This window comes from Meriones unguiculatus, chromosome 5, assembly GCF_030254825.1.
Source record: "Meriones unguiculatus strain TT.TT164.6M chromosome 5, Bangor_MerUng_6.1, whole genome shotgun sequence".
Lineage (NCBI taxonomy): Eukaryota > Metazoa > Chordata > Mammalia > Rodentia > Muridae > Meriones > Meriones unguiculatus.
The window spans coordinates 113,899,537-113,924,061 of NC_083353.1; the positions used below are offsets into that span (position 1 = coordinate 113,899,537).

General features: G+C 52.1%; 2 protein-coding genes and 2 long non-coding RNA genes across 9 annotated transcripts; 2 read left to right on the forward strand and 2 right to left on the reverse strand.

The window, feature by feature from the left end:
• Positions 1–123: 123 nt before the first annotated feature.
• Eno2 (enolase 2) lies at positions 124–9,068 on the reverse strand. Of its 3 annotated transcripts, none has more exons than XM_060384186.1 (12): positions 8,917–9,068; positions 7,712–7,811; positions 7,167–7,262; positions 7,028–7,086; positions 6,651–6,720; positions 6,145–6,278; positions 5,733–5,955; positions 3,715–3,912; positions 2,849–3,050; positions 2,477–2,585; positions 1,434–1,492; positions 124–1,152 (listed from the first exon to the last, which is right to left on the reverse strand). In XM_060384186.1, the coding sequence occupies exons 2-12, from the start codon at positions 7,794–7,796 to the stop codon at positions 1,083–1,085; spliced, it is 1,305 nt and encodes a 434-aa protein (XP_060240169.1). In that variant the 5' UTR covers positions 7,797–7,811; positions 8,917–9,068; the 3' UTR covers positions 124–1,082. The 3 variants fall into 3 exon arrangements, with proteins under 3 accessions (XP_060240169.1, XP_060240171.1, XP_060240172.1); XM_060384188.1 differs by lacking the exon at positions 8,917–9,068 and adding an exon at positions 8,709–8,891; XM_060384189.1 differs by lacking the exon at positions 8,917–9,068 and adding an exon at positions 8,278–8,296.
• A 414-nt stretch (positions 9,069–9,482) lies between these two features.
• On the reverse strand, positions 9,483–18,824 carry Lrrc23 (leucine rich repeat containing 23). 3 transcript variants are annotated; one of them, XM_021636936.2, is made up of 8 exons: positions 18,716–18,824; positions 18,146–18,277; positions 17,937–18,046; positions 17,191–17,444; positions 15,149–15,279; positions 12,549–12,685; positions 10,148–10,418; positions 9,483–9,622 (listed from the first exon to the last, which is right to left on the reverse strand). In XM_021636936.2, the coding sequence occupies exons 2-8, from the start codon at positions 18,257–18,259 to the stop codon at positions 9,593–9,595; spliced, it is 1,047 nt and encodes a 348-aa protein (XP_021492611.1). In that variant the 5' UTR covers positions 18,260–18,277; positions 18,716–18,824; the 3' UTR covers positions 9,483–9,592. The 3 variants fall into 3 exon arrangements, with proteins under 3 accessions (XP_021492611.1, XP_021492610.1, XP_060240174.1); XM_021636935.2 differs by having other exon boundaries at positions 18,134–18,277; positions 18,716–18,823; XM_060384191.1 differs by having other exon boundaries at positions 18,134–18,277; positions 18,657–18,771.
• On the forward strand, positions 10,414–16,877 carry LOC132654290 (uncharacterized). Of its 2 annotated transcripts, XR_009591955.1 has the most exons (5): positions 10,414–10,756; positions 12,354–12,458; positions 13,567–13,840; positions 15,025–15,151; positions 15,364–16,877. It is a non-coding gene; the product is annotated as an uncharacterized LOC132654290 (long non-coding RNA). The 2 variants fall into 2 exon arrangements; XR_009591954.1 differs by having other exon boundaries at positions 13,567–15,151.
• A 131-nt stretch (positions 18,825–18,955) lies between the features above and the next one.
• LOC132654291 (uncharacterized) lies at positions 18,956–23,307 on the forward strand. Its single transcript, XR_009591956.1, has 3 exons — positions 18,956–19,111; positions 22,584–22,797; positions 23,235–23,307. It is a non-coding gene; the product is annotated as an uncharacterized LOC132654291 (long non-coding RNA).
• Positions 23,308–24,525: the final 1,218 nt, after the last annotated feature.

Below are 24,525 nucleotides of genomic sequence, written 5' to 3' on the forward strand. Positions count from 1 at the left end.
CCTTTTTTTTTTTCTTTTGGTGCCCTTCCCAGCTCTGCTATCTAGCTCCACCAATCCTCTGCCAGTCCTTTGTCTTCTCCCCTCTTACGGAGTAGAGAGTAAAACTCCTCAGACACGGTGTGGTGCGCTGTGATTCAGACTTTAATGGCGGTGCTCATTTCAAAGCCACAGAGACGGTGGCGAGGAGTGTGGAACATGGCATGGGGGAGTGAGGCGGTGTTCTGGTGCTGCTGGAGAGTGACGAGGAAAACCTAGGGCTGGGGAGAGAATTGTAGGAGAAAAGCCCCCCCCCGCCCCTAGGCACACAGCCCCATCCCGTAAAATACCCAGCTTCAGTCAGTGCACTAAATGAAACACTTGCTCAGTCCCTTTTCTGCTGCCTGTCCCATGTTAGCAAAGCTTCCCATCCCAGGTCATCGAGGGATGCAGCCACGTGAAAACGCAGGTGCCTAGCCCTGACAAGTAAGGTCACTCACTTTCCGACTGTAGAGCTACGGGGAGATGGCTGATTAACCAGCTTGAGAAATAATAGATAAATAAATAAATAAATAAATAAATAAATAAATAAATAAATAAGTGCACATATATACACACACACACAACTTAACCAAGCACTCCCCGAACACCAGTTCTATGCATAGTTCAAAGCTTCTTCACAACATAGAAAAACAACGGTAAAGCACACGTGCCACATGGCTCCAGTCTAGACACCCCAATACACCAATCCCGAAGCTCCTATCAGAAGCTGATGGCCCTTCTGTGGACCCCCCTTCTAGTCTGCATTCTCATGTCCAGTTTTTTGTTTTGTTTTTTGTTGTTGTGTTTGTTTGTTTGTTTTTAAGAAGGAGAGAATAGATGGGAAAGTGAGAAGAAAGAATCCCCAGAAATGGGGCCCAGAGAAGAGGAAGAACAGGGGCAAGCGAGGGGTTGTGGAAGCCAAGAGCAGCTGGAGCAGGCGAGCCGAGGCGTTCTGGGTGACTTTGGGCTCGAGGTGTCAGGGTGAACTATGGCAGGTCGGGACAGCAGGAAGGCAGCTCCGGGAGGATGAGATGGAGGTTCCAGTCTTCAGGCAAGCAGAGAGCTCACAGCACACTGGGATTTCGGAAATTATGTCCCGCGAAGCGAGCTTCATCCCCCAGCTCCTCTTCAATTCTGAGAGATGATCCAGAAGGGTAGTGGTCAGGGGAGCAGAAGGGACCTGCCTCTTTCTCTGGGTCCCTCCAGGCTCCTTTGAGGACTGCCCGGAGGTGAACATTCCCTGGATTTTGTGGGACTCAGTGATCTGTCAGTCAGACCATCCCTGAACCCACTAAGCAAAACCATTTTCTTGGCATCAGCTACTAGCAGGTCCTGGATGCTAGACGTGGAATGGTGGCCTACCGGGATGTTTAGCCCCAGATGCCCATTTCTTGTTCTTCAGGGACCCTCCTCACCTCATGAGTTGGTTGTACTTTGCCAGGCGTTCAGATCTGCATGGGGCACCAGTCTTGATCTGAAACATGCCAGGAGATATGCGGCTTAAAAGATTTCCCTCATCTGACGGGACAACCCTACTCCCCCCAACCTTAACCACTGCCTGTTTTTGTTGTTGTTGTTTTGTTTTGTTTGTTTTTTAATTTTGAGATCGTTTCATGAAGGTTGGCTTCGAAGTGACAGGCTAACCTTGAACTCCTGATCCTGTCTCTGCTCCCCAAGTGTTGGGATTATAGGCATGTGCCACCGAGTCCGGGTCTTTCGTTTATTTGTTTTATTAGACAGGGTTTTACTCTAGCCTGGGATGTTCTGGGACTTGCTATGTATAGCAGGCTGGTCTTGAACTTACAGAAACCCCCCTGTCTCCGCCTCCTGCAGGCTGGGACTAAAGGCGTGCACCATCATACCCTACCTTTTTTTTTTTTAATGGCACCCAGGGCTTTGCATGTACACTAGGCAAGTACTCTGTAACTGAGCTAAACGTCCAGCCTCAAACTCCTACTCTGTATTTGTAAAAACTAATGCTTTATTTTGTGTCTGTGTATACGTCCGAGGGTCTGCTCACGCCGTGCTATGCTGTGCACGTGGAGGTCAGAAGACAACTGGTGGGAGCTGGTTCCCTCCTTCCAACATGGGGGTCCCAGGGGTCAAACTGTCAGTCAGACTTGGCACCAGGTCCCTCTACCTGCTGAGCCATCTCACCAGCTCAAAACTTCTATCTTTTTTTTTTTCCTGTTACTTTGTCAAGACAGAGCGTCTCTGCGTAGCCCTGGTTGTCCTAGAACTCACTATGTAGCCCAGGCTGGCCTCAGACTCACAGAGATCCACCTGCCTCTGCTTCCTGAAGGGTGGGGTTAAAGGTGTGGGACACCGAGCCTGGCAAAACTTCTACTCTCGACCGTTCTCTGACTCTTCATCTTCTGTCAGGAGAGGAGCCCTGTGAGCCTAAAACCCACTGACCCCACAAAGACCACTCCTGACCCACCACACTGGCTCTACTCACCTGGCCCGTGCACAGTCCGACTACCAGGTCAGCGATGAACGTGTCCTCTGTTTCTCCAGAGCGATGACTCACCATGACCCCCCAGCCGTTCTCCTGGGCCAGTTTGCACCTGCAGCACACACCCAGTCCTGACCCCATGCCCCGAGGCGCAGCGGTTTCCTCCCAGCCCCAGGCTTGGTCTAGGTCAAGAAACACCTGGGGAACGATGACCGCGGGGGCAAATGCGGGCAGAACGTGAAAAGCACGGAGGGAACAGAAGTGAGAGAATGGTGAAGGGACCCAGCTTTCCTCAGCGTTCCAGGGCAGAATGGAGCTAGGGGGACTTTCCGAAGCGATGAGGGCCAGGTGGGAGAAGGCCCGGGGGCCACTCACGCTTGTATGGCTTCCGTGACCGAGCCGATCTGGTTAACCTTGAGCAGCAAACAGTTGCAGGCCTTTTCCTCCACCGCCCGCTCGATGCGCTTCGGGTTGGTCACCGTCAGGTCATCGCCCACGATCTGGATGCCCACGTTGGCTGTGAACTTGGACCAGGCTGCCCAGTCATCCTGGTCAAACGGGTCTTCAATGGAGACCACTGCGGAGGGAGCAGAGAGGAGCTGCTTGATCTCTGGAGGGACGCACGCCCTCCTTTGACTTCCCAGCTGAAACGACTCCTCGGCCTCCTTCCCCACCTTCCCAAGGAAGCCTGCTCGGATTCCCATCGTTTCACGAAACTTCCCCCACGCCTTCGTGTAGTTCTTCCTGCTGGGAAGCCCTTCCTTCCCAAGTGGTACCTATGTCCCCTTGCTCTGTCTCAGGAAGATGGGGACCATGGAATGGGACAGGAGGCCTTCCTTGGTCGATATGGAAACTCTGTTCCTCAGTGAGCCTTTCCGGGCAGCAGTGCCAACTTCATTCAGTACCTACCTTCACCAACCAAAGATACTAAAAGCCCGCCACTGTTCTGCTACATCCGTTCACGTTCCTCCCATCCCTGGCTCCTTTCAGAGCCCTTCCCTAGGACCCAGTAACTCTTAGAGCCCAGGTTCTGAAACGGATTCAGGAGACCCATCCCAGCTACGTGTGCTTTACATGACACCCAAAGCATTGCTCAGCAGGGACCTCCCTCCCGGTCTCCCTGCTTCTCAGGCTCCTTAGGACATGACCTGGCTTCAGCTCTGAAGTTCACTATTGCCCTGCAGGGTCCCCACCTGTCTGGGTTCTTTCCCTTTCCTGTCTCCCACATCCCTTGCTCTCACCAGGATAGTTCCGGACGAAGTCCTGGTAGAGCGACCCCAGCTGGTCCCCAGTGATGTATCGGGAGGGATTAGCGGGTGACTTGAAATCCAAGTCATATTTGCCATCGCGGTAAAACTCAGAGGCAGCCACATCCATGCCAATCACGATCTTTTCCGTGTAGCCAGCCTTGTCGATGGCTTCCTTCACCAGCTCCAAGGCTAGAGGCGAACACAGCGAGGTTACAAGCAGGAGACACAGGTAGGAAGGAAAGAAGGAGAGAAAAGAAATGCAGCGTGGAAAGAAGAGCATCGTTGTAGAGGAGGTGCAGCTAGGGGCTGCGAAGAAAGGCTATCCAGGAATGGAGGAGTGGAATTCTGTTACTAGGGGTGTTGGCCCCCTCCCCCACACTCACACTCCACCACACCTCATCCTGGTGCTAGGGACTTGAACCTAAGGCCTCATTCATTGAAGGCAAGTTCTCTGCCACTGGACCAAATCGTGTCCCTTTTTCTCTTATCATTTTGAGAAAGAGTCTAAGTTGCCAAGACTGGCCTTGAACTCACTCTGTAGCTTAGGCACACCTGCACCACCAGGCCTGGCTAGCGTGTGTGTGTGTTCTTTAAAGGTTTATTTATTTATTTTTGTCTAATATGTATTAAGTGTTTTACTGCCTGCACGTATGTAGATGCTCCGTACGCATGCTAGTTCCCACGTTGGATTCCCCTGGAACCATACGGGTGCTGAGAACCAAACCTGAGTCCTCCGCGAGAGCAGCAAGTGTCCTTAACCACTGAGCTATCTCTCCAGCCCCTCATTGCAACTCTCTTCGCTGCCGCTTCATGTTAGCATTTTACATATAACTATCTCATTTAATCTTCAATGACACTTGTAGAGCCTGGATTATTTCTTTTTGTTTCATCTTGTTTTGTTTTGAAACTGGTTCTTACCATGTAGCCCTAGGTAGCTTGGAACTCTGTGGGTAAACCAGGGCTGGCCTTGAACTCAGGGCTCTACCTGCCTCTACCTGGGATGAAGGCTCTACGCCTCCATGCCCTACTCAAATGCTTGGTCCTTAAAAAGAGCACATCTGTATATTCTTTATCATGATTCTCTCTTCTTTCTTCTTCCCCTTTCTTTCATTTATAATGTTTTTTTTTTTTCAGTGTTTCATGTAGCCCAGGCTCCAACCTCATAGCAACCCTTATGCTTCAGCCTCCCAAGTGGTGGGGATTTCAGCCAATAACTCTTCGAGGCTCAAATAATGCAAGTGATCTGATTCCAGAGCAGAGTCTGTGTACGAAGGCGTAGGGATATGCATGTGTTTGCATGTGTGCACATTCACGTGTGTTCCAGTGCGTGTGTGTGCATGCACACAGGAGTACATTTGCTAGTCGCTTGGTGCCCTCAGATGGGCTGAGCAGGAGCTGTACCCGAGACAAACCCCCAGCTAGTACTTTCACTTTTGCTTTTTGTTTGTTTGTTTGTTTGTTTGTTTTTTGAGACAGGCTTTCATTGTGCAGTCCTGGCTGTCCTGGAATTCACTCTGTAGGCCAGGCTGGCCTTGAACTCACAGATTAGCCTGCCTCTGCTGGTATTAGAGGCTCACACCACCACTGCCTGGCCAGAGCCTGCACTTTTAATCATTGACCTTTACAGTTCCCATTCTCCCGCAGCACAGGAAATGTAGGGATCCTAGCTACCTAAGGGGCTGGGAAGGGGATGGTACCAATGCGGAATTACCTTCCTGGAGCATGGTAGATGTCTTCTAACTGAGACTGTGGCATTAAAGCACAAAGTGGACCTTACCCAGACCACTTACCGATAGTGTCAGCGGCTCCTGTGGGGACCAGGGCTAACAGCTTTGGCTGGACAGGCAAAAGACTGAGCCCCAGTGTGTGAAATCGGGAGGCTCCCTGGACCCCACCCTGAGAGCTGGCACCTCTTGAGATTTTCAGAAGCTCGAGGACCCCACAGGACCCGTGTGCACCTCCTTTCCCAGTGTGAGACACAGAGCTGGAGTAAGGGCTCCGGGCCTCACCTTCGCTGTTCTCCAGGATGTTGGGGGCAAAGCCGCCTTCGTCCCCCACATTAGTGGCGTCCTTGCCGTACTTGTCCTTGATGACACCCTTGAGTGTGTGGTACACCTCTGCCCCAAGTCGCATGGCATCCCGAAAGCTCTCAGCACCCACTGGGAGGATCATGAACTCCTGCATGGCCAACTTGTTCCCAGCGTGAGAACCGCCATTGATCACATTAAAGGCCTGGGGAGCCACAGATGGTCAAGGAGTCACAGGGTAGTCAGAGCCTTTCCCTCCTGCCTCCGAGGTCCCCCTGTATGCCAGGCCCAAGGTCTCACATTCCCATCCTTTCTTCTCAGCTGCCCATCCCCCTTCTTGCCCTCACCCCTCATTGGGTCGTCCCGGAAGAGGCTAGGCAAGTGCTGCGCTCACCGGCACAGGCAGGATGAGGTCTGAGTTCCCAGCCAGCTGAGCGATGTGGCGGTACAGGGGCAAGTCCTTCTCAGCTGCTCCAGCCTTACACACGGCCAGGGACACACCCAGGATGGCATTGGCCCCAAACTTGGCTGGGGGATTACACGAGGAGGAAGCCACTGAGCAAATCCTTCACCTTGCACCTACATTCCCCAGAAAAGCCCAAGGAGACTTCCCACCCCCCCCAGCAGCAATTCATTCCTCCTCTACTACAAACTGGGGTTGTGGGGAGGAGGTGGCAAGGAAGGGGAGGCCTCACTTCTTCCTAAACATCCTCCAGACTGCTTCATGCCAACGCCTGTCTTTTGGCTTCAGGGAGTTTTTCCTTCTGTCTGCTGTCACCCCCTCCCTCTGCAGTGGCTTTGGGCCGGGAGGAGAAGGCTCTTGGACACTCCGAGTGTCCCCGGGACAGCCCCTTCGGTTCCATCCGCTCACCTATTCCTCCCAGCCCCGCCCCTGCTTACATTTGTTCTCGGTCCCATCCAACTCCAGCATCAGGTTGTCCAGTTTCTCCTGCTCCACCACAGAGAGGCCCTGTGGGCAGAGCCCCCATTACCCAGAGCCAAGACAGAGACCGCGCGCTCAGACAGAGGGTCCTCCATCCACAGACCGCCTGTCTGAGCAGGGTCCCGCTGGATCCCTGTGACGTGGCCTCCCCTGCCAGCCCTTGGGACCTTAAACTCATGCAGGGGTGGTAAGCCCCGCCTTCGCCTTTGTAACCACGATTCCTAAAGAGTGGGCTTTTTTTTTTTCTTATGTCTCCCCTTGTCCCTCCCTGGAACCTAGACTCCTTTGAGGATTCTGGCCTAGCAGCCACCCCTCAGGGAAGAGCGGGCCTCACTGAGCTGATGAGGGCTGGCGCAATGGTGCTGTTGATGTGGTCCACTGCCTTCAGGACACCTAGAGAGAGGAAGACTGGTCAGGCCCGGAGGTAAGCGGAGAGAGGAGGGGGAAGGTGCCTAGGGGAGGGACATCATCACCTTTGCCTAAATAGCGCTGTTTGTCCCCATCCCGTAGTTCCAGGGCCTCATAGATGCCGGTGGACGCCCCACTGGGGACGGCCGCCCGGAAAAGACCTGGAAGAAGGCTTACGATGAGGAGGGAGGACGCTCTGGGGAAAAGGACTCCTCTTTGAGCCATCCAGCCTAAACTCCTGCCTGCCACATCCAGACTCCTCCCCAGACTGTTCCCGACCACCACACACAGATCTACACGCGGAGGGCCTCCTCATCTGCCCAACTGAGGCCTCACGGGCACAAGTGGGAGGCCACAGAGACCACACCAGGCGAGGCAGAGCCCACGTGCTCTTGTGTGCTCACACGGGCACACAGGCAGGCATAGAGATGGGGCCTTTCTCACTCTCAAAGAGAAGACGGACCCCCCCAAGCCTCAAGGAAGATCAGACCCCACCATCCAGCCTTGGGAACCTGGTCTAGCACCTCTTGGTCTCTGGGTTTGAAGGAAGACCCCTCGGCCCTGGCCAGACCCAGCAGAGGGCAAGTGGGGGCTGTGGAAAGTCCATCACCTTTGGCAGTGTGGAGGTCCACCTCCACCGTGGGATTCCCACGGGAGTCCAGGATCTCCCGGGCCCAGATCTTCTCTATAGACATGACGGCCGGGATCTCCTTGGGTGGAAGTGAAGGAAGGAGAGAGGTGAGAGGCTTGGAAGGGTGGAGCCTTGGGCTGGAGGGAGGGGCCAGAGGCTGGGAGGGCTGGGAGAGAGGTTACCGCAGTGGGTTAGCGGGTGGGGAGGGGCAGCTGCAATCGGCCACTGCGGAAGGGGTTCTCCCTCTCCCGTGGAGAGGGGGGGAAGGTCAGTGCAGTGAGGAAGGGGAGGTCACTGCGGTAGGGGCGGGGTGCATCTCCCGACAAGATGGGAGAGCACCGCAGTGAAGAGGGGAGGGCGATTTCCTCGCCCCTCAGCGGCTTCGCCGACCAGTGGGGTTCCCCCAGACTTCCCCAGGCGGGATGGCTGCCAGGCTGGCTTTTTCTCCCCCCCCCTTTGGATCTTGGAACACGAAGGAGAGGGGTTGTCTGGGCAGGCGGAGCCCCAACTTGGCAACCCATATCCGCAGGGTCTGTAAAACACACCGGGGGGTCGTCACCTCGCTCACAAACAGGAGTTCTTCCTCGACAGCGTCCCGGGGACCAGACCCCCCAGTCCCTGGCGGCTGCAGTGGGGAGGTGGGGAGGTGGGGAGGTAGTTCCCTACCCCCAGACAATTTCTCACTCCTCCCAGCCCTCCCCCATCGCAGAAAATAAGATGTCAGAGAGGGGGGAAGAGAAGGGGAGACCAAAGGGTGAGTCCAGAGCAAGTCTGGGGCAGCCAAGGAACGGTAAAAGAGAGGGGGCATCTCCGCAAACGCAAAAGCGAAAAGGTGGTGGTGCCAGGAGAACACGCGCCGCCTACGGGGACCTCGAACTTAAGGAGCAAATCGACAGGACCCTGGGGAGGAGGAGCAGGCGAGGGCGGAATCGTGCAGAGAAGCGGGTCGGGGGGGGGGGGGGGGGGGGGCTGGTACCTAAGCCGGGAGGAGGTGAGAGCCGGAGAGCCGGGAGCTGCCCGGGGAGGCCGGGGACGCAGGGTGCCGGGGAAGGCAGGCGGGTGACGGGCAGGGACGTCGCGTGTCCCCCGCGCCGCGCGCCGAGGCCGGGAACGGCGGGCAGCGGACGCGGCAGGGAACGAGCGGGGGGGGGGGGGGGGGGGATGCGGCCCGCTGCGGGCCTCACCTCGAGGACTGCGGGCTCAGCCGGCGGCGGTGGCGCTGGTGACGGCGGCGGCGCAGAGAGAGCAGGAGTGGCGGCGGCGGCTGCGGCTCCCAGCGCGGGCGGGGGGGGGGGAGGGGAGGGCAGGGGGCGGCGCCTATGGAGCCGGGCGGTCGCATGTGACCCGGGGGGCCCCCCGTGAGTCAAGAGCCGCGGGCGGAGATGCGCGTCCTGGAGCGGGGTGGGGGGGAACCAGGACCAGGCCCCCCACCCCCACCCCCCAGCTGGAAACCCCGAGTCCGGCCAACTCCAGGGGGGCAGGCGCCGCCTCGCCCAGGCACTGCGGCAGGTGCTGACCCGGCCTGATGGAGAGGCCCGCCCCCGGGGGCTCACGAACTCGCTCAGGCAGACACAGTATAGAAACGTCTTTTTATTTGAAACCTCAAACTGGCCCGTCACAGCCCACCTCCTCAGCTCCTCTCCAGGCAGCCCCTGTCCGCCTCCTGGATGCCCCCCTGACCTGCCTGACGGCCGTCCCCGTTCTAGACTCCAGGGAGAGCTTAGGAGTGTAGGGACACAGAACAAGCCACATAGGGATGGACCCGCCACGGATCCTGGGCCTTTGGGATGTGGTTTGATTTCCAGGGCAAAACGGAGCATCTCCACTCCCTGTGACGGGGCTAGGAATGAATGGCTCTCCTCAGTTCCGGAGGCTGGTGTCCTTGGCCTCCTGGAAGAAGAGAAGTGAAGACTGAACCGCTCGAAATGCCCACCTTCCCCAGGCCTCTCTGACCCTCTGATTCTCTGCCCTCCTTTCGCCTCCCAACCCCGTGCTGTTCTGTTATTTTTAGCTTCAGCTTTTCAGTGCGGGATCTTCTCCCTGGCTCAGCCACGTCCTCCACACACCGCCGGCCACCTCCTGCCCTGGTGGGCTCCCATGGCCTACCCTTTCCAGGCCTTCCCAGCCTCTCTGCCAGGCCCGGCCGCACAGCGGGTCCTCTGCCCACCGCTCCCAGTTCTCACTGGTTCTCGCTCTTCTGGTCTCCTGCGTCTTTTCATCCGCTCTTCCCGAACCTCTCTGATCTTTTCTTCCATACCTAAGGTAGCTCCAGGCCCCTAACTCTGGTCTCTGCAAAGGGTTCTCCTGGCCCTCTCCTCCTGTGTGCCCCCCTTTGACCTCTTCCCTCCCCCATCCCCCCAGCGGCCTTCCTGGCATCACCCTTACTGTCCCTGCAGGCGGAAAGAACCACTAAACCAATGTCGGCGAGTACGGTTCCATGTCATGGTCTACTTCTTGGTCTTGCTCCTGCTCCTCCTTGAGCCTCTGGCGGATCTCGTCGGCCTCCGCCCGGTCCTCCTCCTCAAAAAACTCTTTGTCCAGGCGCTCCAGGTGTGCGATCTGCACCAGGGCCTCCTGGCGGTAGTCAGTCTCGTCCGCACACGGGTTTTCCAGCAGCACCAAGGCTCGCAGCTTCGGCAGGTCCTGAAGTTTGGCCAGCTCCCCCAGGTCACTGATCAAATTATTCCTGTGGATGGGGTCACACAAGGGGTTAACCCAGGGAGCTGGGCTTTGATCGCCAGCTAGGGACTGGGCTGGCTCCCCTGGGCTTGCTCCCTAAGAAAGGCCTCCCGCTGGGCCCTAGAAGCAAGGGTGGTTGAGGACCAGGCTTGGAGCCTTCCGATTCCCCAATTCCCCCAATTGCCCCTCTATCCCTCAAGGAATCCCTAAATGCCAACACCAACTCTGTGACGTGTCATCTTAAAAATCTGGAGCAGCAAAGCTAGGCCTCACTCATCCCATCTTATATCTGGAGAGGAGCACTTTCTGTGTCAGCTGTACCACAACAGGTGTTAGAAGGATCAGGTCAGCGCAGGAGGAGATCGGACCTAAGAATGGGGTGCTGGGGGTGGTGGTGGTGGAGCTTCCTTTGGCAAGAAACCCAGAGATGGGGATGGATGGGATCTACCGGCTTGAATAAAAATCTCAGTCTTAGCCTGATGTGGTGGTGCTCACCTTTAAGCCCAGCACTTGGGAGGCAGAGGCAGGTGGATCTCTGAGTTTGAGGCCAGCCTGGTCTATAAAGTGAGTTCCAGGACAGCCAAGGCTGCACAGAGAAACCCTGTCTCAAAAAAAAAAAAAAAAAAAAGAAAAGAAAAAGAAAAAAAAAACAGTAAAAAGCTCAGTCTTCTGACGTACTTCTTTCCAAGCCTCTGTATGCTCCTGCTTTCAAACATCTATGCAACCATTTTTAAGTGTTCCAGCCTGATCTTAACTGATGTTTCTGGCCTTCATGAAGCATTTCCATGAGCTCTGCTGGCATTTTATTAGGCTCAGTCAGAAAGTACATATTCCACACACCGGGTATGGCTGATAGACCCATCAGAAAATTAAAAGAATTGTCCATCAGGAAAGAGGTGCTGAGGAAAAAATGCCCCTGACCCTGGGTGTGTCCACCCATCTCCTTCTTTCTCCTGCCTTCCTTGTGGGTGGGAGTGGGGTGGGGACAGGGTATGGCTGTGCACCCCAGGCTGGCTCAAACTCAAAGAAATCCTCTTGCCTCAGCTTCCCGGGTGCTAGAATTGTAAGTTTGAGCCACCACATTTTTGTTGCTGTTATTGTTTTGGTTTGTTTTGATCCTTGTTTGTTCTGTTGTTGATGTTTATTTGTTTGTTTGTTTTACTGTCTCACTATGTACCCCTGGCTGGCACAGAACTATTTACTGTATGGATCTGGCTACCCCCTCAGCAGCAATCCTCCTGCCTTTGAATCCCAGATTACGGGGTTGTGATACTACATCTGGCCTTAACGCTTTTTGTTTGGTTGGTTTTTGGTTTTTTGAGACAGGCTTTCACTGTATAGTCCTGGCTGTCCTCAAACTCCCTCTGTAGACCAGGCTGGCCTCGAACTCAGAGGTCTGTCTGCCTCTGCCTCCCTGAGTGCTGAGATTAAAGGTGTGTGCCACCACTGCCCCCTGCCAGCTACATCTTATGTTTAATTATCACAGGTTAAGGACTGTCCTTCACAGATAGTACTCAGCTCAGGAGAAAAGACACAAGAAATGGAAAGGGTAATTGGGACCAAGGAGAAAGAAGGGCATTCATGTAGGATACAGACAGGGAAGGGGCATTGGAGTGAGGCTGTGAATCACTTAAAAACAGGAACTAACAACACAGTGGTGAATGCCTATAGCCTCAGCTACCCAGGGGGCAGGAGGCTGGGGCCAACCCAAGGGCTGGTGGGAGGGGGGGAGGGGAACATTGCAAGACAGAGAGAGAAAATCAAAACAAGAAAAGGAAGGAAGGAAGGAAGGAAGGAAGGGAAAAAGAGAAAGAAAGAAAGAAAGAAAGGTAGGAAGAAAGAAAAGAAAAAGAAGGAAATAGGGACTACTTCTGATTCTTTAAGATGTCCCTAAAGCACAGCATAGGCCCTACTAAACACAATATGTTCTTATTCATCGTAGATTGAAGTACTGTAAGGATTCAGGGATCCCCAGAAGATCTCTGTGTTGCCCTTCAAAGCAAATGCTGAAGAAAGAGAGGCTGAGGATGGGATTCAGAAGGACAAGGTACTGGGAGAGGAGCACTGACTGGCTCGGACGCTGCTCCTGGTGGTGGGCGGGGGCGAGGTGGGTCTCAGAGAGGATGCACAGCCATACCTCAGGTTGAGGTACTGCAGCGACTTCATTTCCTTGGAGAAGCCATCCAGGGTCTCAATCTGGTTGTCTCGCAGGTGCAGGGTGGTCAAGTTGCCCAGGTTCTCCAGGCCTTGCACCTTCTTCAGCATGTTTTGAGCCTACGCCCAGCGTACAGTACGTTGGCCCAGAGAGGGGAGCAGAGAGGGGAGGTTGGAAAAGGATGAGGCAAAGAAATCCAAATAAAGTGGGGAGAGTGGAGAAGGGGAATAGGGAGAGATAGGGTGATAAATAAATGAAGTACGGCCGGGCACGGTGGCACCCTCCTGGGATCGCAGCACTCGGGGAGACAGGGGCAGGTGGATCTCTGTCAGTCTGAGGCCAGCCTGGTCTACAAAGCGAGTCCAGGACAGCCAAGGCTACACAGAGAAATCCTCTCTCAAAAAATAAAGAAAGAAGGAAGTGCAAATCTAGATGTGGTAAATCCTAAATCCTAGTATTGAGGAGACAGAGGCAGGAGAACTTTCATGACCTAGAAGCCGGTCTGGGCTACCTCATGGGTCTCTAGGCCTGCCTGGACTCTAGTGTGAGACCCTGTCTCAAATATGACACCCCCACCCCGCAGCCCCAAGACACACACCAAGACAAAGGGGCCAGCAGGATTGCTCAGTGAGTAAAGGTGCTCGCAGCCAGGCTTGACAACCTGAGTTCATTCCCCCATACCCACATGGTAGAGGATAAACCAATGCCAGCTGTTCATCCTCTGACTTCCAGATCATGCCCTGCTGTGCATGCCCCCACATACAATAAGAAATAATTGTAGGGTGATTTTTAGCTAGAGAGAGAGAGAGAGAGAGAGAGAGAGAGAGAGAAGCCCAAAGACTAGATTTCCCAGAACCAAAACAACAACAGTAATAATAAATGTATACATAAATCTGTCACTGGAAACTAGAAACGTAATAGTTCCTGGGCTAGGGAAGCAGTTTGGTGGTAGAACGCTCCTATAACACGTATAAGGCACTAATTTCAATCCCCCATACAGAAGAAGAAAGAAAAGTTAAACAAAAGGAAAAGAAAAAAGAAGCTGCCACCACGACAAAAGCTTGGCTGTATGCTCCTGCTATTTGTCCCCTCAAAGCCACCTTGACCTACAGGACAGCTGCTTGAACCTGCCCTCGATCCAGGAGCCCCGCTCACCAAGTGAGAAGTGGCTGCAGTGCTATTCCAGAATTCAGCAGGCCCAGGCTAGAAGGATGGACACTTAGAGCCTGGTGGGCAGGGTTCACCTGTGACCCCAGCGCTCACGTGGGGGATGGGTAAGAGGACAAGTCTGAGCTACCGAGGAGTCAGGCCAGTGTATGCCACACAGGGAGATCCTGTCTCAAAAATCAAGTAGACTTGGGGTGAGAGCAGTGGCTCAGCAGTTAAAGGCACCCTACTGTTCTTTTAGCAGACCCAGGTTCGGTTCCCGGCACCACATGGCAGCTCAAAGCCAGCTCTAACTCCAGTTTCAGGGGATTTGACTTCCTCCTGATAGCTAGGGGCACTAGGCACACCCATGGTGCTACACAAACATACATACACGCACATACACAAAAACGTACATACATATTATATACATACATGCATACATACATACATGTAGCTGAAACACTCAGACATAAAAATAATTTTTGTTTTTGCTTTTCAAGATAAGGTTTCTCTGTGTAACAGAGGCCTGGCCGTCCTGGACTTGCCTCATAGATCAGGCTGGCCATGAACTCACAGAGATCCATCTGCCTCTCTCTCCCGAGTGCTGGGATTAAAGGTGTGTGCCACCTTGCCTCGCTAAAATAAATACTTTTTGAAAGTAATAAAACAAGATATGGTGGCACACACCTGCAAATCCCAGCGCTGGGGAGATTGAGGCAAGCAGATTACTGTGATTTCCAGGCCAGCCAGGGCTACCTGGTCTGACCCTTAAAAACAACTCAGGAGGCAGAGGCCATTGGATCTCTGAGTTCAAGGCCAGCTTGGTTTATAGAGTTCCCGGATAGCCAGGGCTACACAGAGAAACCCTGTCTCAAAAAAAACAAAACAAACGAACGAACAAAAAAATACAATGCATTATAACGGTACATACTGGAATCCTGGCACTTGGGAGGGGGAGGCAGGAAGATCAGGGGAGTCAAGGGCATTCTCAACTACATAGTGACTTCAGGTCAACCCTGTCTTGATAAATAAAAGAACAAATGAATATTTAAGTGGTCTCCTTAGCCTGCTCTCTGCACCTGGAAAGCACATTTTGCAACAACCTGTATCAAAACATCTCCTCTGCATTTTCCGTGCATCATATATGATAGCCCTACTAGGCTGGAAGCCCCCCTTTCTCTCACCCTTTCCCTCTGAGAGACAAGAGTTATTCTGTCACCTAGGCTGGCCTCTCACTCTCAGCAGCCCTCCTCACCGGCCTCCCAAGGGCTAGCACTGTACTTACTGTTTTAATTTTCTATTTCCACAGCCTCAGACGGCCCGTGAGGGCTCCTCACCAATCACCATGGTGATGAAGCCCACTAGTGGCTGAGCCTGCCAGAAGCCAAGGCCGCGTTCCCTTCCCTGCGCCACCCGAGGGCCCAGCGAGCTACCAGGTAGAGGTTCTTTAGGTTGGGAAGGTTGATCCCCTCTGTGCTTTCTATCTGGTTCCCCCGAAGCTCCAGAGTGTGCAGGTTAGCCAGCTTCTCAGGGTCCAGCCCGGTCACAAAGCGGATGCGGTTACCTGCAGAAAAGGAGGGAATCGAGAGCTCAGAGGTCCTTCCTCAAAGTTCAGTGTTCCCCTGCATCTTCTCTCCTTCTAACGCAGAGTGGAAGGCGAAGAGGAACAGCCCAAGACGAAGCTCCTTGGAGCCCTGAGGCAAGTGGGCCCGGCTTTGCCCATCTGTGTTTCGAGAATGAATTGGTAATGCCTCGGCCATGCACAAGGCCGACCTCCTTCCCTCCTGCACATCTTTGGTCAGGTGATGTTTTCCTCAAACCAGTTTGAAATTGTCATTTGTGCTGGGCTCAGGGGTTCAGACCCATGGTCCCAGCTACCTAGGAGCCCAAAGCTGCAGAGTCACAAATCTACAGCCTTCCTGGGCTACCACTAAGTGAGTTCAAGCCCCCAAATTCAAAGTAAGTCGGGTGGGGGTGTGGAGAGATGGCTCAGTGGTTAAGAGCACTAGTTGCCCCTCTGAAGGTCTCAGGTTCAATTCCCAGCAACCACATGGCAGCTTACAACTGTCTAGAACTCCAGTTCCATGGATCTGACCCCTTCATACCAATGCAGAGGATAAAATTTAAAAAGCAAATAATAAGGGGGCTGGAGAGCTGGCTCAGTGGTTAAGAGCATTGACTGCTCTTCCTAGAGGACCAGGTTCAATTCCCAGCACCCACATGACAGCTCACAACTGTCTGTAACTCCAAGATCATCCATGCAGGCAAAACACCAATGCACATAAAATAAAAATAAATAAATTATTTTATAAATAAATAAATAAAAGTAAGTCGGGACTGGAAAGATGGCTTAGGGGCTCAGAACACTGACTGCTCAGAGGTACTGAGTTCCATTCTTGGAAACTGCATGGTGGCTCACAGTCCATCTATAATAGAATCCAATGCTGGGCACACATACAAGGCGCTCATACATAAAACACATAAACAAAGAAACATTTTTAAATCATTTGTTTGTTTGTTTTGGGACAGGGTTTCTCTGTATAGCCTTGACTGTTCTGAACTCACTGTGTAGACCAGACTGGTCTCAAACTCAGAGATCTGCCTGCCTCTGCCTCCCCAAGGGCAGTGATTACAGGTGTGTGCCACTGCGCCCAGCTCTTTAAAAACCTTATGAAAAATAAGAAGTTGTAATAGAGCTGAGGATATGGCTCAGTGGATGAGTGCTTGACTAGCATGCATAAGGCCCTAGGTTCAACCCCTTGTGCCATACACACACGCCACAGACAGTCACCTGTGCCTTTCACAATGGTCTTTCTCCATCTATTTTTCAAAAGCATTTTCTCCTCTTTGAGTTCTGCTTTAGACAGGGTCCCTCTGTAGGCCAAGCTGACCTGTAACTCCCTGTGAAGCCCAGGCTGGCCTTGAACCTCAGCGATCAGGTGCTAGCCTCCAGCACGTGGGGATTACAGTTGTGAGCCTCCATGCCTGGCTTGCATTTACTTATTATGCTCACTGTTAACTTAAACTAGAATGGACTTTCCATTAAAATCGAGATTTTGGACTTTTCTCCTTGTCGTATTTCCAGCCTGAAGAACTGGGTTCAGTTCCCAGCACCCACCACATCAGGCAGATCATGGGAAACTAACACTTTTTTTTTTTTCGGGTCTCCACAGACACCTGCACATATCTATCTACATCTGATTAAAAATAAAATTTAAGAAATAATATTATGATGAATTTTAATAAGTGTCTTTGCGGGGGGGGCGGGCATACACCCTGGTATGAGTGTAGGCGAGGCTTTACTGCTGGATTCAATCACTAGCCCTCCGTATGTCTTGGCAAATGAGTGAACGCATACAGAGAGATGGCTTTGTGGCTAAGCCGGGGGGGGGGGGGCGAATTATGTAGCGCCTACTTCTGTCAGCCGCCCCCTGCTAGAAAGGAACGTTCGGGGTTTCTCTTCCTAAGGACGCACCTTTAAGGTCCAGGCTTCCCAGACGGGGATGGGAGATGCCTTCAGTGTCCGTGATCTGGTTGTAGGAAAAACTGGCGATCTGCAGGTAGGGCAGGTCGTTCAGCCGGGCACTCCGGAGCTGATTGCTGTCAGCCTTGAGCCACAGTAGGTGAGTGAGGCCGTTGAGTGGTGACAGGTCTGTGATGTGGTTCTCAGAGATATCCACGTAGCGGAGATGGATGAAGGCACGCAGGATGTTGATGTCCGTGAGGTCCCTAGGAGACGGCAGAGCCAAGGTCCACCAGGGAGGGTAAGAACCCAGCAAGAACTGGGGAGAGGTGCTCAAACGGAGGGCAACCCCGAAGGAGCTTGTAAGGGGCTGACGGGGGGGGGGGAGGGGGAAGAGGGGCAGGGGAAGTTTTGTTCTTGGTCTTCAGTGCAGGGATCGGAACTAGCACCTTACCCCTAAGCTCCGCGTCCAGGCCCGGGCAGAGACCCCACAATGAAGGGCACCAGAAGCAAAAGTACTCTCACACACATTTCAGAGGCCCCGGAGCAGCTTAGGTGTGCTGTTTTACCATACCAGGGGAAGAATCCAGAGCGTTGGCTATGCCAGACAAGCTCTACCCGCTGAGCTACCCTCCCAGCCCACCAGAGAGTGAGTCTCGGAAGTTCTGAAAGGCAGATTCTGTCCTTCTCCCAGTACATCATGATGAGAGAGAGCTGAGTGCTCAGGAATGAGCGAGGGAAAGGCTCTAGGCCCTCACCTGTCCTTAGCCTCCAGCTTAATGTAAGCATGGCCCAGTCCATTGCCAGTCTTGCAGAGTAAAGAGAGCCCTTCCTTCATCATGGCCTCCGTGAGGGGCGTGGGTACCCACTGCAAGAGGAGGGTAACAGAGACACGCATTTGCGGCTCCCCCCACTAGCGCCAAGTCCCGGGACCCCTCCTCCTCCAGGCTCTCACTTCCTCGGAGACCTCTTCGCCTTCTTTTCTGTAGTCTTCCCAGTCATCCATCTCCCTCTCATCTTCTTCTTTCTCCAGATCATACTGATCTGCATCAATGTCATCCAGCTCATCTTCGTCCGACATCTCTCTCCTCTCTGAGCTCTGGAGTCAGGTGAAACTCAGTCCTGGTGCTGAGGGAGGCCTCGGCTCCCAACCCCAGCCCTCACCTCCCTTGACAGGTACCCTCCGCAGTCCCTGTCACGTCTGAACTCCCACCCGGGAGTCTGTCCTCATCCTAGATGACATCTTTGGGTTCCCAGTCTCTGTTGGGAGGACCCCTGCTTCCTTCAGGACACTCTCCTGCTCCTGCCCTCACCAACCCTGCCCCGGCAGCCTGGTGTCCTGCTTCCCGAATTCCCTTTGGTAGAGTTCTATGCCTTCTCCCAAAATCTCCCCTACTGAATCCTCCTCTCCTCCCCTACCCACACCTCATCCCCGGGTTCCCCCTCCCACCCCCCAATTCCTGCTGGTCTAATTCGACCTCTCTGCTTAACACCGCTTCCCAGACGAACGGGGTTGGCTTCGGAAGGGGACACAGACCCTGACTCTGTTCCTCTAGAAGTAATTGTAGAGTCGACCTTGGTGAGGAGAGGCCGGGAAGACGCAGCAAGGCTGCAGGGGGTTGTATACTGTTGTTATGGCAACGGGGGGGCGGGGACGCTCGGCTTTGCAGCCAGCTTCCGTTAAGAGCCAGGAGGAACCCAACCGTAAAGCATAAACCCCAACGCCCCTACATTCACCCTCGGCGGGTAGTTCAGTGGTTGCCAGGTTACCAGGCCACATTCCCAATCCCAGGAACCTGGAGGAGGCAAGGAAGGAGTCCCGGGGTTAACTGTCGGCGGACATAAAACAATGGTCCGCTTAACAACAGCAGCGCAGAGAAGGGGGCGGGCTGGCCACGAAGTCCTTTAAAGCGACCAGATGCCCGGTGCAAAGGTATTGTGCTTTAAGACTATCCCTGAGAAGCGAAGGGGGCTACATGAGTGGGAAAGGCGCTAAGAGAAGCAAGAAATACTAAGATATGGAACCTGTTGCTGCTTGGGTTCGGCTCATTTGTTCTTTCCTGGGAGACCCCGGAAGGTGGCCTGACAGAGCAGAAGCCTGGGCCAAGCTGTCTACAGTCCCGGCTTGCGATCCCCGCTTGCAAGTGATGGCAAGACGGCTCAGCGATTAAGAGCACAGGCTGCTCTTCCAAAGGACCCCGGGCTCCATTCCTAGAAACCATCTCGAACTCAGGATCTAGGGAGAGCTGACGCCCTGCCCTCTTCTGATCTCCACACGCACTGGGCTGGCACACGATGGGCACACCTATGCGGGAAACTGCTCATACACAGAAAATAATAAATCTAAAAAATAAGGTTAAAAGAAAAGGCCCAGCTTGGAGTCTTGGCAGATCTACAAGCATTTATCTAGGATTCTGTAGAATAAACTTAATTTTAACAACTGGCGGGAGTCTGCTGAGTTACTCTGGGTCTTTGCTGTTGCTGTATTTCTTTCTATGCAGTCTCTCTATGTAGGCCAGGCCGTCTTGAGGTCATTATCCTCCTTTCTCAGCTTTCTGCGTGCTGAGATTACGGGTGTCTGCTACCATGCCCAGCTAATACTATCTTGTGCCATCTAAAGAAAATAGAAAAAGGGCTGGAGAGATGGCTCAGACGTTAGGCGCATTGGCTGTTCTTCCAAAGGTCCTGAGTTCAGTTCCCAGCAACCACACCGTGGCTCACAACCATCTATTAGGAGATCTGGGGCCCTCTTCTGGCCTGCAGGTGTACATGCAGGCAGAATATCTGTGCTTACTCTTTAAAATAAAAGAAAATAGAACAATTAAGTAACACAGGAAGATATGGGACTAATTAACTTCTTACATGCTTTAGATAAAACGCAAGTTGGAGGCCAGAGAGATGGCGCCATAGTTTAAGAGCACTTGCAGAGGACTCAGGTTTGGCTTTCAGCATCTGCAAAAGGTGGTTCATAACTGTGTCTAACTCCAGGGGATCCAGTGTCTATAGCCTTCATGTACATAACCCCCCAACACACATATAGTTCAATAAATCTTTTTAAAGATTGCAAAGGGTCTGATGGAAGATGTGTGGGCTGAAATTCAGGAAATGTTTTTTTGGGTCAATCTAGCTTGAGGAGTAATAAGCAAATCTGTTCCTTTGGTGTCAAGGAACAGGGGAAATAGTTAAAGTACGAATATCTGGGTTCCAAACAGCTCTGTCCCCCAATAGCAGTGTGCTCTTCAGGTTATGCCACACAGGCCTGCATTATCTAAAACAATATTGCTGAATGGTGCATGGCTGGCACGTAGCAGCAAATGGCAGGTCTCTGGAAGTTGAAGCAGGAGGCTGTTCCAGGCTAGCTCAAAATGAAACAACATTTGCCTCAAAGGATTAGAGAGTTTTCAAAAACAATATAAATGTTTGGGCACTTCATTGACCCTCAGTAAACAAATTTCTGTCCCTTCCTCTCAGGATTCTCAGTACTGACGTTGTTGTGAGGAAAAGAATTAAAAATGATATTTTGAGACGGAATGTCGTTCTGTAGCTTTGGATGGCCTGGAATTCACTATGTGTAGCCCAGGCTGGCCTCAAACTCACAGCAACCTTGCCTCAGCCTCCCAACCACTGAATTTAGAGGCAAAAGGAGTAAGTGAAAAAGTACTCTGAAAGTGAAGTGCTTTGCTAGTGGAAGTGAGTGTGTTAAACCAGCCATGGAGATGCAGTCTTCCCAACACTCGGCTGCTGAGGCAGGAGGACTGCCGTAAGTCCTAAGCCAGCCCTAGTTCATGATTAGCTCTGTCAAGGGGACAAGAACAGAGCCACTTTCAGCCATTCTGTCACCCTCAGAAGTCTGAGGAATTCCCTTCATCCCTTAGGAACCACAGGGCAACCCCGGATTCAGGGCCTCAACAGGGAAGTCATTTCAGGCTACCTCAGGAAATCTCAACAGTACGGCTGCTTAAATTAAGCAGGGACTGAACGATGACTACATCTCACATGGCCCCGCCCCTAGATGAAAAACTGAGAGGAAATAGTCTTCCTCTGGGAGGGGACTCCTAACGGGTAGCCAATGCCAGGCGGTGAGCCCAAGAAACACAAGAACAAGCAACACTAAACATATATATATATAGATAGATAGATAGATAGATAACAAGAATAACTAGAAAAAGAGACATAGGAGATACAGAAGGACATATCATGTAATTATATTTTAATTAAATAAAAACTTAACTTAAAAACAAAGAATCTCAGGGCTAGCCAGTATGAAGCGGAGTTGGAATTTTTTTTTTCCTAAAAGATATTTGGAGGGAGGGAATGGCTGGAGAAATGGCTCGGCAGTTAAGAGCTCTGGCTATTCGTCTAGAGTAATCGCTCTCAACCCGTGGGTCATAACGGCCCAGGGGGTTGCATATCAGGTAGTTACATTATGAGCCTTAACAGCAGCAAATTGCAGTTATAAAGTAGCAACGTAATAATCTTATGGTTGGGGGCCACTGCAACACGAGGAACTGTATTAAAGAGCCACAGCAAAAGGAAGGTTGAGAGCCACTGTTCCAGAGGACGCAGGCTGGATTCCCAGCACCCACACAGCCGTCTACAACTGCAGTGTGAGGTATCCACTGCCCCCCTCTTGCCTCCTGGGGTACCAGGCGTGGAAATGGTACACATAGAAACATGCACGCAGGTAAAACAAAAACAAAACAAAACAAACAAACAAACAAAAAACAAAAACATAAAACCAAAAAAATTAAAAACTTCATTTTTTGTGGTCTGGAAAGATGGCTGAGAGGGTAACGGGCTTGCTGGACATAAATAAGGACCTAAGTTCAGATCCCCAACACACACATTAAAAAGCCAAAGTCCAGCTGCGGAGTCCACCTGTAACCTCAGGGCTGGGGCGGAAGAGACGGGGGTTCACTGGCTAGCCAGGTGAAAAAATAAAGGTGAAAGACAGGGAAGTCAACCTCTGCTTGTCTCACACACACACACACACACACACACACACACGCATGCACCCATGCATGCACGGACTCTAAGCATACTGGCTAAGAGGTTTTTAAAAGAAAATTAAGGGGGCCAAAGAGATGTCTCAGAGGTTAAGAACATTGGCTTGGAGCTGGAGAGATGGTTCAGAGGTTAAGAGCACTGGCTATTCTTCTAAAGGTCCTGAGTTCAATTCCCGGCAACCACGTGGTGGCTCATAACCATCTTCTTGGTGCCCTTATGGCCTGCTGGCACACATGCAGGCAGAATGCTGTGTAAATAATAAATAAATCTTTAAAAAAGAAAGAAAGAAAACGAAGCCCAGCCAAGAGCCCCACCTCTTCTTCAAGAAAGCCTCCCTTCACCATCGTCACCATAATCATATATAGAATGTTGGTGATTTGAAGCCATTTTCTTCAAAGGGTTAACAAGGAAGCGGAACAGTGTTTCCTGGGGGCCCCTGAGCCACTGCGTAGATGCGCTCTCACAGGGATGAAGGTGAAGGAGCTGTACTGCCAACCAAGCCAGCAGTCCAGTCGGAGATTCCCAGAACTTGTTACCTCTGTGTGAGCGGTCTTCTCCACTGAGGATGTTGTCAAGCTGTGTTGAACAAGGCGTAAGGATACTTCTCTGCTGGTGAGAGAGAGACATCGGTCAGATGGTGGGGGAGGGAACTTTAGCTCCCCCCATCCCCATACTCTCCCCATCTCTACTTAGGCTGGGCTGCACAGGGAGACCTTGTCTCAAAACAACAACAAAGAGATGAATTCGACGGGGAAGAGAAAGACCCACGGGGGAGGATGTGATCGGTGGGAAAGGGCGTGGTTTTATCTGAGAAGAAATGGGCACGCACATTGGATGCTTTGTTAGACTCTTACCCTGGGCCAGGCTGTGAGAGCCAAGTCTCCAGGGATAGTCTAGTTCGGCCTCTACCTTCAAGGGTTTGCAGTTAAGTACTTAGTCCAGCCAGTATAAGGAAACAGTTGCTATTGTGAAGCTGACGGGCAGAACCGCTCTTACTGAGCGGCAGGAGAGTTCTGTTATTCTTGTTGCTATCTGTTTCTGTTTTCCAGGCTAGAGGTGATACCCAGGACCCTAAACACCCTAAGCAACTCCACCACTGAGCCACATCCTAAGCCCAAGGAGGTAATTTTACAGCATTTGTGTAAACTCAGTATCATGGATTTGAGGCAGATTTCAGTCCCTGTACCACAGGCCTGAAGAAGGAGCTCAGTGCCTGCTGGTGGGGAGCAGGTGGTTCTCCTAGCTGGGGCAGGAGGGGCAGTGCGGGGGCGTGTGCAATGGGAGGGAAAGCGGAGCTAGAGCCCAGCAAGGAACTTGGGCTTGATCCTGGACACTGTGGGGAGCCACTGAAGGCTCTATTTTGTGTTTAGTTGGCCAGGGCTACATCTACACCATGTGAAAAGAGCTAGATTCTTCAACATACCTAAAAGCCTCCCCCGCCCCCCATGTCTATTCTAGTTAGAATATACTTCAATTACAATGGCCCCTGTCTATAATCCTTTGAGGTAGCAGGCTTGCTTCAAGTTCCAGGTCATTTGGTTTGGGCTACATATTGAGACCATGTCTCAAAAAACAGACCAACCAAACAAAAAGGAAATATATTTTTTCTTTTTCTTTTTCTTTTCTTTTCTTTCTTTTTTTTTTCTTTTTTCTTTTTCTTTTTCTTTTTTTTTTTTTTTTTTTTGAGACAGGGTTTCTCTGTGTAGCCCTGGCCATCCTGGACTTGCTTTGTAGACCAGGCTGGACTCGAACTCACAGAGATCTGCCTGCCTCTGCCTCCCTGAGTGCTGGGATCACCACCACGCCTGGCTGTAATATATTTTTAAATTACATTTATTAGTTCATATATTTGAGAATAAATATATTTTCCTTTTCTGGATCCTTAGAATAATGTATCATAGGCTTGTTTGTTTATTTGTTTGTTTTCAAGACAGGGTTTCTCTGTGTAGCCTTAGGCTGTCTTGGTAGACCAGGCTGGCCTCAAACTCACGGAGATCTGCCTGCCTCTGCCTCCGCAAGTGCTGGGGTCAAAGGCGTGCGCCACCATGACCGGCTGTATCATAGTATTTTAACAAACAAACTGCTGTAAGTACCTAAAATATCATTTTAAAACATGAAAAAGGTGGGGGCTGGAGAGCCGGCTCAGCATTTAAAGCCCTGTCGCTCTTGCAGAGGACGGAGGTTTGATTGCCAGTGCCCACACGGTGGCTCAAAATTGTCTGTGAACCCAATTCCCGAGCTCTCAAGCCCTTTTCTGACCTCTTCAGGCACCAGGCACACAGTGGCACATAGGCGCATGTGCGAGCAGAACACACACACACGAAATGAATCTTTAGAAGA

Excerpts from the sequence above, each read along its gene's own strand:
- Eno2 (XM_060384186.1), bottom strand. The coding sequence starts at position 7,796 with ATGTCTATAGAGAAGATCTGGGCCCGGGAGATCCTGGACTCCCGTGGG. Across the intron at positions 7,087-7,166 it reads ACAGCGCTATTTAGGCAAAG|GTGTCCTGAAGGCAGTGGAC; the intron begins GTGATGATGTCC and ends TCCTCTCTCTAG. Across the intron at positions 3,051-3,714 it reads CTTCGTCCGGAACTATCCTG|TGGTCTCCATTGAAGACCCG; the intron begins GTGAGAGCAAGG and ends CTCCCTCCGCAG.
- Lrrc23 (XM_021636935.2), bottom strand. The coding sequence starts at position 18,259 with ATGTCGGACGAAGATGAGCTGGATGACATTGATGCAGATCAGTATGAT. Across the intron at positions 18,047-18,133 it reads GCGAAGAGGTCTCCGAGGAA|TGGGTACCCACGCCCCTCAC; the intron begins GTGAGAGCCTGG and ends CTCCTCTTGCAG. Across the intron at positions 10,419-12,548 it reads CTGCAGTACCTCAACCTGAG|GAATAATTTGATCAGTGACC; the intron begins GTATGGCTGTGC and ends CCCCATCCACAG.